This window comes from Neodiprion lecontei, chromosome 5 (genome assembly GCF_021901455.1).
Source record: "Neodiprion lecontei isolate iyNeoLeco1 chromosome 5, iyNeoLeco1.1, whole genome shotgun sequence".
In the NCBI taxonomy this organism is placed as follows: Eukaryota; Metazoa; Arthropoda; class Insecta; order Hymenoptera; family Diprionidae; genus Neodiprion; species Neodiprion lecontei.
This window is the reverse complement of record NC_060264.1, coordinates 28,862,511-28,877,566: the sequence shown is the minus strand read 5'-3', so window position 1 is coordinate 28,877,566 and position 15,056 is coordinate 28,862,511. Positions and strand designations below refer to the sequence as shown.

Here is a 15,056-nt window from a genome sequence, read left to right as displayed (position 1 = left end):
ATATTTTATACAAACACCCCGAACCGAAGCAGCTGCAATAATCTAAGAACGCGATACCAAGGAATTGCAGTTCGGTTACAAGTTTGCCGGACTTATCTTGGTCTGTACATGAAAGAAATGAATTGTTATCATATAGAGGATTACAAGAAATATTTTTTGTAAAGAATCGCTCGCTACGCGTTTCTTTTTAGTTGGAACCAGCAGACTTGATAACAAAACTTTGCAACGAATGATATTACATTTCTGTGACAAGCGGACGTTGAATTCATTTCTGTTACAATGTCAACGCTTTTTACCCACGTATTACCTCATCTCCTCCTTCTTTATAATGTGGGTATCAACCCCGTTCTTTGACTATCGACGAACACACTTTGAATAATTATACATGTAGGTGATACACAAGTTAATATATCGATCCAGCTCTTTTGTTGTCCCTTTGAGCTACATTTTCTATGCACGGATGCTTGGGTTTAAAACCGAACCTGTCTGGTCAATAATAATAATAATAATAATAATAGCAACAAGAATAATGATAATGATATAAAAAGTACTACGTAATCGATGGAGGAATATTATCTCTTGTACGTCGACACTTTGACGACGGGGTTATTTTGCCTCGATATAACGAAACAAATTACTTGCTTTATTGCAGACACGGAAGTCGTGTGGTTGGCAACGATGATTCCGTGATTGTGAAATAAACCACAATCCGGCGTGATTTGAAAAATATTTTACATATATACATGAAATCATAAGTATGATATTTTATAATTACATTGCTAATACTAATCTATTGTTAGTTTTTTTTTTAAATTTGAGTGTTTGGTAATTTAGTTTAAGCAACATTGAACTGAATTTCTTTCATCGGAATAATTTAACTTACGACTGATACAGCTGATTTCTAATTTTTAACTAATTTACGTGAAGAAATGAGTTTGATGGTAAAGTTGGTTTGAAACGAGTACTGCGGGAAAAATGTCTATTTTCGTCTTGAAAATCGGTAAATTTCAGGGAACTTGATATCTCACTGACGTAAATAAGAAAAACAAATGTCTTTTTTCTTTCTTTCTTTCTTCACCATCGATGGCGTTGTAACTCGTGTACAAGTCATCCAGAAATTGATGAAAGAATTCTCGATATTCGCGCTGTTGTGACGCATATTATGAATGGATGAATAAAAATTGTATAGCATCTATTATACGTGTATATATGTATCTATATATATATATATCTATATCTATCCTATATCTCTCTACAAACCCAACAACTCCGTGGACGACGATTGAAATTTTATTCTCGTAACGTGCGCGTCGCGTCGTTTCACCGTTCAGCGAGCAACGAAGGTATAATAAAACTTTGTTCAGTAACCCAATCGGATTCGGTTATGCAAGCTAATCAATTGCGATTGTTGGCGTTTACATGTACATTTATACGTATATATACAATATATAATAAAACGTATAAATATACATGTAAAGTAAACGCCAACAATATATATATATGTACACAATGTAATCTTGTACACATGCAATTGGCTATCAGCACTTTGATCGGTACGTATCATCAATGTTACACACTTTGCAAACCGATTGAATTACATAGGTTCGTTTTACCTGATTGCAGCGGCTTGACCGCGAATCAAGTTGAGGTTTATCGTCTCCACCTCTTGCGATTCATTCAAATACCAGCGATTGTTAACCAGGCGGAGAATATCGACTCGGTATCCAGTGTGTAATGTATTCGCTGACTAATGAAATGCGTTATACACAACGTGGAGTTGAATTTTTTTTCTCTTGTACGTAATATCAAAGATTTTTGTTCATTTCTTCACCTATTTTTTTTTTTTTTTATTTCTCTTTCCATTACCGAATGAAATCACACATGACGTTATCAAACTGTCGAACGTTTATTGGAGATTAAAATTCTCTACATTTTCGTTGTATCAAAAAGCTGACAAAATTTATCGTCGAACTTGTGAGATCTGTTTTAATTCTTTTTTTTTTTTCTCTCTCCAACTGATCTTTCGTTATCTCGAATCGCAGTTCAACACCAAGGCTGTTAATTCCACGGTATATATATATCATCATATACGATTCTTGCGATCATTGCGAAGAAAAATTATAGTATGGTACAAATTAGGCAGGCGTTATCAGAACGAATAAGACAGAAAGTGACATTAAAAATTTATTCTTCTGATTTTGAAGCTGAGAATGTTTATTCAGAAACGGAATGTAGGGCACCCGTTATTACATCTTAAATGTGTATGAAATGCCATACAGACCGCAGGTAGAATAGATCGCCTTCTCTATCTTATACATGTGTGACTAATGATCAATTTTCTTTTGTTCCAGGTAAGTAACAACTCTCGGGTTTGCTGAAAATTATCACGTGGGGTTGACCTGAAAAGATCAGATATACGCGTAATTCGAGGTTTGTACATTCTTGGATTTTTTTTTTTTTTGCCACTACTTACTCATGTCTCACGCCCAATGCCAAACTATTTCTTTTTCAATAGTTGGTTGTAGCTTGTTGTAATACGCAAAATACTCAGACTTGGCCGTTTCTCTTTCGCGTATCAGCTCATGCTCGTATAATTCGGTGCGTGAACATTGCACCGACAATTGTACGCGTATCTTTACCTTGAAATTTGTTTTTGAATTTTGAACAACGCGGCTCATTAGAATTGGACGCGTATACATATTTCATTTATGTACTACGTGTCGTAATGCCAGGCATGACCAAAAAAATACACTCGACGATTCGTTATGCAGTTCCCTCTTCGTGACAGACATTAATTATTATCTTACAACCACTAACGATAAGTGCGACGCAATGTTCTTTACGATAACACATTTCAAATGCGTACAGATGATTTTTCAATTAAAATCTCTCAAGTCGAGACGCGAGACTTGAGACTCTCCTCATCTTGCTCACTTAATATACATTGGGCGTTGGAATTAATTAATCATTTTATTATTGACGTTAACGATTTCTCGTATTCCGTTTTAATCGAGGATATTTGTCGGAGATAAATAGGAATCGTTCATACTAAATTACCGCACGTGATCTCATCGCCCTCGTCATACACCAGAACAACCGTTTCGTCGATTAATTTCTCCTCGCAATCGACCTCAATTCCTGGCCACACATTCCACGATACAGTTCGTTCTCTGTTTCGTTAAATAATTGCAAAAAAAAATTTTCATAGCTACAATGTAGGTCTTACTTGCTGAGTATTTTCGCCAATGTCTATCTTACCGACATCTTGACTGCCGGTAAAACAGTTTTTCCCCGTCAGTCGCTTATCGGTCGATCAAATCATATCCCAGTTACCCGCAGTGGGCAACTCAGGTTTCACCTTATAATTTTATGGTAAAACAAGTATCTATAATTATTTGTAACGTTGAACGAAAGGAAAGAAGTGGTAAAGAAAAGGGAGTATTGATTTTTTAAATCGCATATGCTCTATGTCGAGTTTGCAATAAATTTTCTCTACTCTCTTCCCTCTTCCATCTTCTTCTCGCCTCTTTTTCACCGGTAACTAAACCATTACGCAATAGAAGGTGCCAAGTTTTAATTATGAGTATCATTTCAATTACTATGAGGCTAATTAAGGGTAACGAGTAGGCGGTTGACTCAGAGGTTGCGACGCCGATTTAACGTATCTATATATGTACCTGGTTGTAGGTTATACATTATACACACGTAATACAGAGTTTCTTGGGTTGACTATCCGCAAAGAATACCGCGCACAGTGGTTTTGTCAGCGGAATAGGGATGGCTGCGGAGGGAGAAGGAGAAAAGGAGAAAAAGAGAGGACCGGGCAACGCACTTTCGCATAGCTTACGCGAAAGTGCCTGTGCGTGACCATCTTGCCAACATATTAGTATTATACCACTGTACGTATTTTACGTATCTGATCGTAAGGTGTATTCTCTGTACTATATTTCTACTCCTTCCGCGGATGCGGTGCTGCATCGTGTTGCAGGAATCGAGGGGGAAAAAAAGATAGAATAAATCATCAATTAACCTTGCAATGTTCCGTTTTCAGATTTAACCCATATGCATTATATATCAGCATATCGGCTTAAGCATCAAATTATACGAGGGAATTTTTTTCTCTCAGCTTCTGACTCTCTCTCTCTCTCTCTTTTTTATTTATTCAATTCACATAACTGGCTATACAGAGGTATTATTATAATATTGTGTGAAATAGATTATATGCGAAACTGGGAGAGGGCTCTCCTTAATTAAACGCATGCATTGAAATAAAATTTAACGACTTCGTTAACTCGAATTGTATAGATCAGTGCAGGGTTCAATATAGCCACTTGTGGTGGTAATTCCGAATCTTCTTTATACATATGTATATATACACACACACGCGCCGTCTCGTTATTTCATTTATTCGTCTATTCTACGGTTTGATACGTATATACCTGCTATATATATCAGTGAACCTTTATAACTGTTAATTTTTATTTATATAGGTTAAAAAGAAGAGAAAGATAGGAAGGGGGGAAAAAATTGTTGGTTAGATTTAAATTGCCTCGCCGTTTCGTTTATACAGCAATAATTGGTTATCTACGGGTATAATATAATGCGGTGGTATAATGTAAGTATAAGTCGTATATACCGCTATTCTGATGCACCGAGCAAGCCAAGGGAGAGAGGGAGGGAGGAAGTTGGGCATTATAACTACAGAGTTACCCAGCTGCGTGTGTGGCGGTGTAATTAACGGGATTAGATCGTTCGTTCTTATATTCTTGTTGGACTATTTTTTATATTTCCTTCTTTCTCCTTGACGTGCCACGCTTTTCTCATTCGGTACGTGATATACGTGTTGTTAATGTTGTTGTACTTGTTGTTGGCTGGGTTAGTGTTGAAATCGCGCCGAGTTGCGGCCTTTAATTGCATTAAATTTACTGTTATTTAACGAGCGCTTTTCAACTGTCCGTTGTATATGAAACAAAGTTGTGGTACGACACGTGTATAATCTTGAAAAGATAGCCAGATAGATTGTTCATCGTTTTATACACGTATGTACCTCTATAAACGCACTGGCCGTGACTCGAGTCCGTATATTTACTGTCTTACATGTAGGTGTGTGCGTGTGTTATACGATCCATAATGGCGGGCGTCGCGTCGCTGAAACTTCCTTCCCGGCTCGCTGTCGTATTTGTCTTTTGCAATAAACGGTGTCGGCGTTTTTCAATTACTTCAACACCGCTGAAAAGTAGGGAAAACTTACCGTTCCGGTTATTCTAACGCGTGCCGAGAGTTCTCAACTCAAAGTGGCGAGGTGGCTGGTTTGTACAACGCTGACTTACTTTGTGCACTGGGAATTGCATTGCAGCTTATGGTTCACGAATCGCCCTCATTAAACGCGTAGGTAATGTAACAATAAAGATGTGTTACAATATTTTTTTTTCCATTTTTTTTCCAACTGAATATAAAATAATGATAAAATATCCCGCGAAAACAATGGTGGGTTTGAATTTATAAAACAAAGGAGGATTGAATCATAATAAATGAATATCCGTGGTGAGCGTCGGTGATATGCTGTAGCTGATGAAAAAAACCGAACGAAGCGCAATGTTCTCCCAAATCTCTCCATCGGGTTTTTAAATTTCAGCCTTCACCGCTTGGTTCAGTGATAACGCAGCCAGGTTCTTGTCGTTCATCTTTTATATCGATCTTTTCCACCTTCCGTCCGCCTCGCGAAAAAAAATACCTTCCGCGTTTTGAAATTGAAAGAGGTATGGGGGAAAAAAAGGAAAGAAGAGAAAAAAACCAAATAACCTTTGATGAGAGGTAGAAGTAGTAATCGGTTCCAATATCGACGTTACGAAACGGACGGATAATTTTTTTCCCTTCTATATTTACTCCACATTTTGAACCCATCCTCCGCGTAAGCAGAACCCAGTAGGTTGTGTGTATGTATTATTCTGCTGCCATGCCTGCAGCGCGAAGTTCACTTTACTCTTGAAACGGGCACCGGGTACATGAAGTTTAGTACTCCAGTGCACGCTCCGGTGCGTTTTACTCGTTAGATTTATGGTATTCATTTTTACCTCCAGTATATTTTTTTTCTTCTATTATTTTTTGCTTCCCCCCTTTTTTACTTATACCTCTTTCCCCTATGGAGGCAGTAGCGGTAGGTTTTATTTTGAAAAATTTTTCTTTACACCATTGCGGTATGTAGCAGCAGCAGCAGCAGCAGCGTCGACTAAACCCTCGACTCGACCCTCCTTCTCTTAAAGTCACCGCATTTACCTACCAACGTCTGCAGCTGGTACCTTATGCATGTGTGCAGCAATAATTTCCTTGTACGAGTATCACGGCTATACCGCGGTTATATAAACGAAACGTTTTGACTAAACGAACTGAACGGGATTTCAAACGCTGCATGGAAGCCTGGAGAAGGTGGAAATGTCAAACGTTGACGGTGGGATAAATTTACCGTAACGTGTTGGTACATGCAAATGCGATCGGGTACCTATGCGTTGCTCCAAAGCTCTTAATCAAGCTCAGACTCGGTTCTGGTCGACGTCTAACCTTACCTGCAGGGCTATATAGCTTAAACATTAAAGCAATCGCTAGGCTAGCCTATTATATGGTACGGATTGTAATTAGAGTTTGTGTATGAGAGAATGAGCTTTGATTAATGATCCGTGCTCTCTGGAACATTGAATATTTGCGTCCTTTCAACGTAGCATATTTTCAAAAGTCTCTGCAATATCTTCAGAGGAGAATACAGACCATTGATGCATGCCCAAAGCTCCAATCGGACTACGGATGTCTACCTGTTTGCACTGGTGTCAAAGCCCAATAATCTACGGTTTATCGAACACTGTGTTATTTAAGAGAACGGAGGAGTAACAGCCTCCTTCTATTTAATATGCACTCGTTGGGAGTTGGCATAGTCAGCAATCAGCTTGGTACACAGAATGCATCAGCACAGTGCGTGAATCTTGATTCAATCAACTACGGCTTGGTTAATATGATAACAGATATATATTACGGCATGTGATATCATCAGATGATGAAGTGTCACTATACTCGAGCGAGAATCACCCACTCTGTTTGCGATCAATCACGTGACTCGTCTTCATCCTAGCAACTGTATTAGAACTGATACGTTCGCGGCACACCTATTGGCAGGTTTCGTGTGGTATTGTATGAAGTAAATAGCATCTCTCATGGTTTTGAACGATATTTCGTGGACCTAGATATTATTTGGTCGGACCGTGGAGGAGATGAACGTTTAGATGGTCGGTGGATTGATCGATAGGTGCGAGGGACGGACTGGGACGGATATTGGCAACCGAATCCGGGGATTATCGAACAAGTGCAACGCTCTTACGGGAGGCAGAGAATCTGGATGGTGGTGGATGATGTGGATGAGGAGGCGGAGGAGGCTTGTCTACGTGTTATATTGACGACATTGCAAGGCCGACTTGGATCGGCGGAGACTGGAGAAATACGAAACGTCGTGAGGTTGTGACATCATCTCACCTTAGGCACCTTGAGCGAGAGCACCTGAATAATCTTCTGTTCTTCTACCTACATTTTTACCGCACACCTGCGATACGCGATATAAGGCGTCCTAGAAATAATACCACAAAAGGCGCGATAACCTTGCCGAAACAGACGATTACTTCTCAAAAATTATAGCATATGCGGTATTGAGGGCAATTGTGAATGCGAGTGTCTGGCTTGAGCTGAAGAGCGTTGGACGAGAAATTGCAACGGGACTACAAGGACTGGTCGAATCATTGATGCATCGATGGGCCACAAGCTTGTATGTGACGCGAACGTGGACTCGGACACCCTGAACTCGACTGCCTTCTTTGGTTAGCGATTACATCATCATCGGCGAACGTGGGCGGGCTGAAGAAAATCGTCGAACACGTTTCTGACTGAATGACTGATTGAGTGACTGATTGCCATTGGCAGACGTCCCTTGAAGCGATGCAGGATTGGTTACTACAATGTGGTAATTATTCCAAGCGACGAATTATACGATCGCGATTTACGTCCGTACAGTGTCCTCGTCGCATGTGTGTATGGTTGAATGTACTGGCTGTATGACACACTTGATGCAAAATTCTGACCTAAATAATACTTGGATCTTACCAACTATTACTACTACTACCCTAGGTTATGCAGTGGATGGTTAGATTTACGTGCTCCAAAGTCGTCATTCCGAATTCACCACTTCCCCTCCAAAGGTGAAATTATTCCCTACTCCGCTATTACGGAAAGCTTTGGCAATTCGATGCTTCGACAAAGCCAAATGGAATGCGAATACGACGCTGGTGGTGGCGGTGGTGGTGGTGGTGGGACGACTTGTCTGACGGGCGCTTCGTCAGCCTCTATATAGACAGCGGCGGCGCACCTTAACTAAGACCATGACAATCCGCGCTATCATCAGCCATTAACGGAGGTGAGGTGGAAGAGAGAAAAAATAGAGAGATGGAGAGATCATCGCCAGCCTTTAGGCAGGGACATTGCGCAACGACGCATCACGGGTCACGCGGCATTTTTTATTTTTCTCTTTTTCTTTTTTTATTAAGTCATTCGGTTATTTATGTATTTGTTGACAATTTTTTTTTTATTTTTTTAAAATCTTTATTCCCATCCACAACGTCCTCCACCTCCTATTCACTTTTATAGACTTGGCCTTGCTTAGCTGGGACTTACAATCAGCTGATACCTGTCCGAAATGGAATTTTTCTTATTTTCAAACCCTGATGTTTACTCAACGAGTAAAAGCGGTACGCCTTATCAGGTAAAATAGTACCGTACACACCAATCATTTGTGTCCCGTCGCTTTATCACCATAGTTATTGTACCATTACATTTATACTTCGAACCAATATACCTATATCTTCTTCGCGTTTCCTATACTGAACGATGATCGAATCAAAAAATCGTTTAGGTAGGAGCGACAAAAAGTTGTAGAACTAATCAACGCTGCTCAGACCCCCAACCGATACTAACGTCGTTAACGGTTTTCCCCATTTCTCTTTTTTCTCCGCTTTCTATGTGTTGTACATACATACTAACGATGGAAAAATTTCTTTGGCACACTTTGCCCTCATCTTACTTCCTCCTACCTCCCTTAATTTTGTGGTAAACATTTTACCCAATTAATTCGGTCTTTCCAAGAACGTCAGTGGTTGTTTCAGTATCCATGATCATTATTTATTTAAGAATCTTGTCGATGTTCGTCATCATCCTTGTGACCGAGTCATTTTGACGGATATTTCACTTTTCATATACATTCACAATTTCTGGCCAATGTTAAGATGACGAATAAGATCCCCGCCGCACTGCACTTCACGGTGCGCATCTATGCAAGGCGTTATGGACGTATGAAAGAAGAAGAAGGAGGAGGAGCAGCAGCAATGTCGGTGGTCGATGTACCTCTGCTGCTGCTGCTGTTGCTGCTGCTGTTGCTGCTGTTGCCGATCCCTTGGTCAAGGCACGATCGTACCGTTCCCCACTACTCCGAGTGAACACTGTACCGTGTCGTACCTCTATCCATGTCGCTTTAACTCCCGTGTGCCAACTCACGATCAAACTGCCAACCCGCGTCGGCTCATGCTCCAGCAGCAAAAGAAGGCGACACCGCTCTCTATACAACGAACGGCCTCCCGAGGTGAGCCAGTGTCTAGCCGCCCGCGAGTACCGACGGCAGTCTTCGATTCTTGGCAATTTGTCGCGAGTTTGTTGTACATGTTGTACACGTAAAAGATTGGAGGAAAGAAGTAGAGGAAGAGGTTTGGTCAAAAATTTCATCCACAATCTTTTGCGATCCATTTTGATGCATCATTGCGGTCGAATTTCTCGTTCGCAATGCCGAGTGTTTCGATTTCATTGAAAGTTATCGGTTCACAACACCAGTAGTAGTATTGGAAGATAGAGAGAGAGGGGGAAACCTCGTTTGTGGTGCATCTTGCAGTAGTGGCGGCGGATATTACCTTGGATTACATGAAGCCACCTGCAGAAGTGCAGTGCAACGAGTGTATGTGATTGTGAGAGTGTATGTATATACATACATATGTATATATATATGGGTGTAAAGTGTTGCGCAACAATTTATCGTAGACACGCATAAAACGTGTCGGAAAACGAGTAAGCCCAGTCACGTGGGCAAATACCGCATCATCGTTATTCGTATACTTGTCAGGATGAGCTAATGGTGAATTTTTCATCGAGAGTTTTTTCCTGGCAATGAATAATTAAATTAGTGGATTAAACGAGCAAGAAGTACGATCGAGAGAATATAATTAAATACTTCGTTATATCTGTGTCTTATTACCTTACGCGTAAATTTATATGCACGACTCTGCTGGGAGGAGGTCCGATAGAGGTCAAAGCAAGGCGGTTTTTCATCTTTAAAGAAAGTCCGGCAATTTAGGTTACACAATAATTGGTCTGATTGACAAACGACTGGTGTAGCTTTGCACGCTTTCTCTCTCTCTCTCTCTCTCTCTCTTCTCGACTCTGATTAGGACCCAAATGTTCAAAGTGTGCTAATCGGGCTTCGAGACTCGTCATACTTGATTATCATATTCATAAATAAATCATCGGTTGGTATATCGATTGCATAAAGTGTTGTTTCGAGTTTCAAATATCCAGCTGCTGCTGGTGCTGCTGCTGCTATTGCTGTTGCAAACTTAACGTCGCCGCACCCATTTCACGCTTACAGCTGCTATTTCTTAAGGTCGTACATGTAGGTATAGCTTCCAGCTGTGTAGCCTTTTTTTTTTATTACAATTGAATATATATACATACGATCAGCAATATTCCGCCGTATCGCAATTTTTCACAGTACTACGGTTGTTCTTTTTTTCTTCTTTATCGGTTCTTTTCTTTTTTCTTTTTTCTTTCCTTCTCTCTTCGCATATTTTGACAACAATTCGTGTAGCCTACTTGTTACTTTTAATTCCCGTTCATCACGTAATTGCGCTACGGTAAATATATATGTTTTTCTTTTGGGTCGACGGCAAGGTCGGGATGATTCTACAATACTTCCTAAAAATACAAACCGGGTATAATGACGAGTGTTCAGACTTTATCTCGATGCTATTATCCATCTTGTTTACCAAGTCGTAATAATTATAATTCATCCTGACGGCGAACGAACGACATGTGACTTTATGACGTAGGTGGCAGACAAACTCTTTTGTCGTGAAGTAGGCATACCTTAAACGTATGTAACAGAGAGACGCAATGTGCAGGTGAGAAGAAAAGGGTCGTTTGAATCAGTAAAGCGGCGTCTCTCTGTCGTAATATATTACATATATTCGTATAACGTAATCGGGTAATCATCTCAGCGTGTGACTGTAATCAACGTTTCAATGGAAACGAGAGAAGAAGGTATAAAGAAATAAAGAAGAAAAAAAAATGTACAGGAAAATACCGACACTCATGGCTCGGTGTAAGCAGAACTCGTCGTTGCGCGCTTTCACTATCTAGCCGCGAAACAATTTGCCCTCAGGCTCCTAAAGTCTAGACGAGAATAACAACGCGTGCCTTTTTTTTCATCCATGCATTTATCACGCACCTAGGTGTTGAACAACTACTGTTTATTGTTTTCTTTTTTCTTTTCGTAGCATCAGCACAGTTCGTTTCATTAGTGTTAATGAATACCTCTTATCAAAGTAATTAGTAATTTGTGCATGGAAATGAAAATATATTATGATGTCATTTTCATATCTCTGCGGTACAGAGTTCAGGACTTGGGCAATATATCATTACAGGAACTGACTTACGAGGGGGCGAATTGTTCGCGTTATTTATCGCATCGTGCTAACCGATGAGAATATTTTACCTTGCGAAAGAAAGATGAAACTAGAATTTTATCAATAACGCCATCTGTATCGTCTCCTTTCCGCAGAAGTTGTGCTATTTTAAATCTCCGGCGGTGGAATACGGCGTGTTTTGAACTCAAGTGCAGTTGTGAATCCGCAACTAAAACATTAACGAATGCGCGTTTACGCGCTTAAAAACATGTAATTCGTGACATCTGGGAAAGCATCAGTTTTTGACATTTGGAGAATAGGTGGTTAAGTGGCGAATGTATAAAAAAAACTGGTGACAGAGGTGAGACGTCAAATCGATGAACGTTGGGTTTATTTAACTCGAGTCACGGTGAAAGGTGGATACGTAAAAATATACACACACGTCCAAAAAGTGACCCAGTGTCAAAGCTTATAATGGGTACAGACGAGATGGACAGGGGAATACCCAGCAGCACTTTAGCTACGCTGCGTGGAATCCTCGTCAGCTCTTTGTCCCGTGAAAATCTCGGACCCCACGATCTTCCGATACACGAGAAAACCAACAGCAACAGACCACGCGTCACAAGGAAGGTGCACTTTTACGAAGGTTATTGTTCTCATCTGATACAAGTTACTCACTAACTTTGGGCTACTCCGTGTTACAAGATCGTAATTTAGTTCTATTTCCATTTAACCGAATGTGCATTTTAGCACCTGGAAAAGCAATGAAAAAGGGTAACGTATGATACACGACAAGTGATCCTACTCGTTAAAGGGACTTTCTTGTCCGATGGACAGTCCGGCAAACGGGCAGTCAGTCGGTCATTCGTTCGTCCGACAACTTGACGTTTGTCCGGAGCCATGATTGGTCGGTCAATCATTTCCACCTGCCCATACGTCACTTCGCGAAACTCATTCTCGAGGCCATTTCGCTGTCGTATATACCAACGCGTCACAGCAGCTGATCACATCTGTAAGGAATCTTTTTCACATTTCCGGTTATATACTCGATGACCCACATTCTATTGTGAAATAACAAGTAATGCTTTACCAGTACGAGGTCCGAGTATAGTACTAGCATAGAATCTGGAAAAGTCAGTGCTAAATTTTTCCTTCGTTTTTTTGTTATCCGTACTTGGGACTTGTTTTAAAAGAAAAAGAAAAAGAAAAAGAAACGAAATCCTGCTTTGAATTGCAGTGTAATGTTAATTCACGGTAAAAGCTTCAAGCACAAAAGAAGTATTGACACACGACACTTTACCACTGTTTCCCTCAGAGATTATATCCATGTACATACATGTACATTCTACTGTCGAATCCGTTTTTTCCCGATAACTTTTGGCCGTCGTCCTCGACTCGGAACATGATGAACATCATTCCGACGCAACTTTGAATCAAAGACGACCCACTTACATATAACCTATCTATACAGAAATGCACACCGAGGTTTAGTCCTGCCTTGCGGAGTTTTTTTTTTTCGGTGTAATCTCAGCTAGATGTGACATGGGCGAAGGAAGGAAGGGAGGAGGATTCGGGTTTTGGTCTTATCTATGGCAAAATTTTTTTCAGCGAAAAAAGTTGGGAAAAAATTTCTTCTTTCATTCGCGGGGGTTCTACGGCACGCCGGTGATTATTTTAGAACCGTTACCACCGCCACCGCGTTGAGGAAGCCGGAGGAAATTCACTCGGCACCTCCTCCGTGGCTGTCGGAGAAATGGAGATAGCAGTGCGGGAATATTAAAGCCGGGGGAAGCCGCGTTGAAAGGAACTGGTAGCACTGAGCTGAGTCGGGACCACCGAGAATTTGGATCCCAAGAGTTGAATTTACCCACTGAATTCTGAGAGGTGCTCTAAGCTCGAGCTCTCTCTTTCATTTGTGTATCTAATCCAGGGGCCATTGTTCCTTCTCTACGGGTTACTCAAACCCCTTCACTGCCAGCGCGACATAACTCGCCATAGGTGTGCTGTATGCATGCATATATTAAACACCTGTATTCTATTGTATCTATCCCGTGAGTGAAGTTACTCTCATATAGTTTGTAAGGGAGGCTTGTGTAATATCTATAAACTCAAGCCGAGAGGGAGAAACACCGCGACAGTATAGGTTTTATCGATGAAGTATTTTTAAGGGGTGGAAAACTTTTTCACGTACCCGGTAACAACCTGACGTTAACTTTGCCTCCTTTCTTTCTGGAAAAAGAAATACGCGTCATCATTATCATCATCGTCATCTACTGAAATGTATTTATTTATTTTTTTTTAATCTCTCCCGCTGATGAATTCTTCTCGATGTAAATCATTTCCTCTCAGGTATTTCAAAACAGTATAGCAACTGGACTGTGATATAACGTTTGAACACGTAAATCCATCACGAACGGACTTCGCTCCATATTCATTCGTTCTCCCGTTCGTTATTTGTATAATTTTGCTATCCAAAACAAAGAAAACCAAAATCAAAAATAATAAAAAAAAAAAAATTATTAAAAAAAAAACGGAGAAAAACTTTCCTGACCGTGACAGTTACCCCGCAGTGAAGATGACGGATTTTCCTCTTGGGATAACGGTACTGCTTCCATTTTGTCGTGTGAAAAACGATTCGACACCGTCACACAAGGTTACAGATGCCAGAAAAGGGAAAAGAGGAAATAAAATGGAAAAAGCAAGGCGCAGATACTCCGAGGCCAGCTGGCCTCACCGTTGTTTCATATCGTTTCTCTTTTGTTTCTTATCCAGGGAAGTGTCTACTAGAAATTAACTTTTTTCTAGCACAATATACTTTGGGTGCTTGAGGAGAACGGTACAAAGTACATATCTCGCGTGGCGCAGACGCGCACACGAAGAAGAAGCGCTATTGACGATAAATCAACGGTTTGAAAGCGGTTGGAAGTGTACCAACTGGCTTTCCCGTCCGGGCCTGCAGGGCTCAGGGAATCCCCCTCCCCTCGATGTGTATATCCCCGGTAAAAACCCCCGAAATCCCCGCTACTTCTGGCTGATACAGGGCTAAATTTTATTTCTCTTATCCGTGCGGACGGTCGCGAAAAAGTTTCTCTGTTTCTCCACCTCAATCTTCTAGGGTTTAACCTCGGATCCCTAATTGCAATGTTGACTAGTTCACACTGTGAGCCTGCGAAGATTAAACCTCTACAATGCAAAAGATAGTAGGTTGAATGTAATGACCTGTGTAAATTTGGTGGGTCGTATTTCAAACTATTCTTTCTGTGAAGATTTAGCGATCATTCTCGCACTTCGTTCATCTGG

The 15,056-nt window shown here is 40.6% G+C and overlaps 1 protein-coding gene across 11 annotated transcripts in view; it reads left to right on the top strand.

Annotated features, from left to right (window-relative positions):
- The window catches only part of LOC107218191 (ensconsin), a 77,898-nt gene that overhangs the window by 33,535 nt on the left and 29,307 nt on the right, over positions 1-15,056 (top strand). The window contains exons 1-2 of one of the 11 annotated variants that reach the window (XM_046740103.1): positions 9,645-9,788; positions 11,912-12,402. The exons of 8 other annotated variants lie outside the window; for them this stretch is intronic. In XM_046740103.1, the coding sequence (XP_046596059.1) occupies positions 12,231-12,402 (172 nt within the window). In that variant the 5' untranslated portion in view covers positions 9,645-9,788; positions 11,912-12,230. Of the gene's footprint in view, positions 1-9,644; positions 9,789-11,695; positions 12,403-15,056 lie in introns of those variants that run through there. 2 more of the 11 variants (XM_015655981.2, XM_015655985.2) reach the window with 2 other exon arrangements.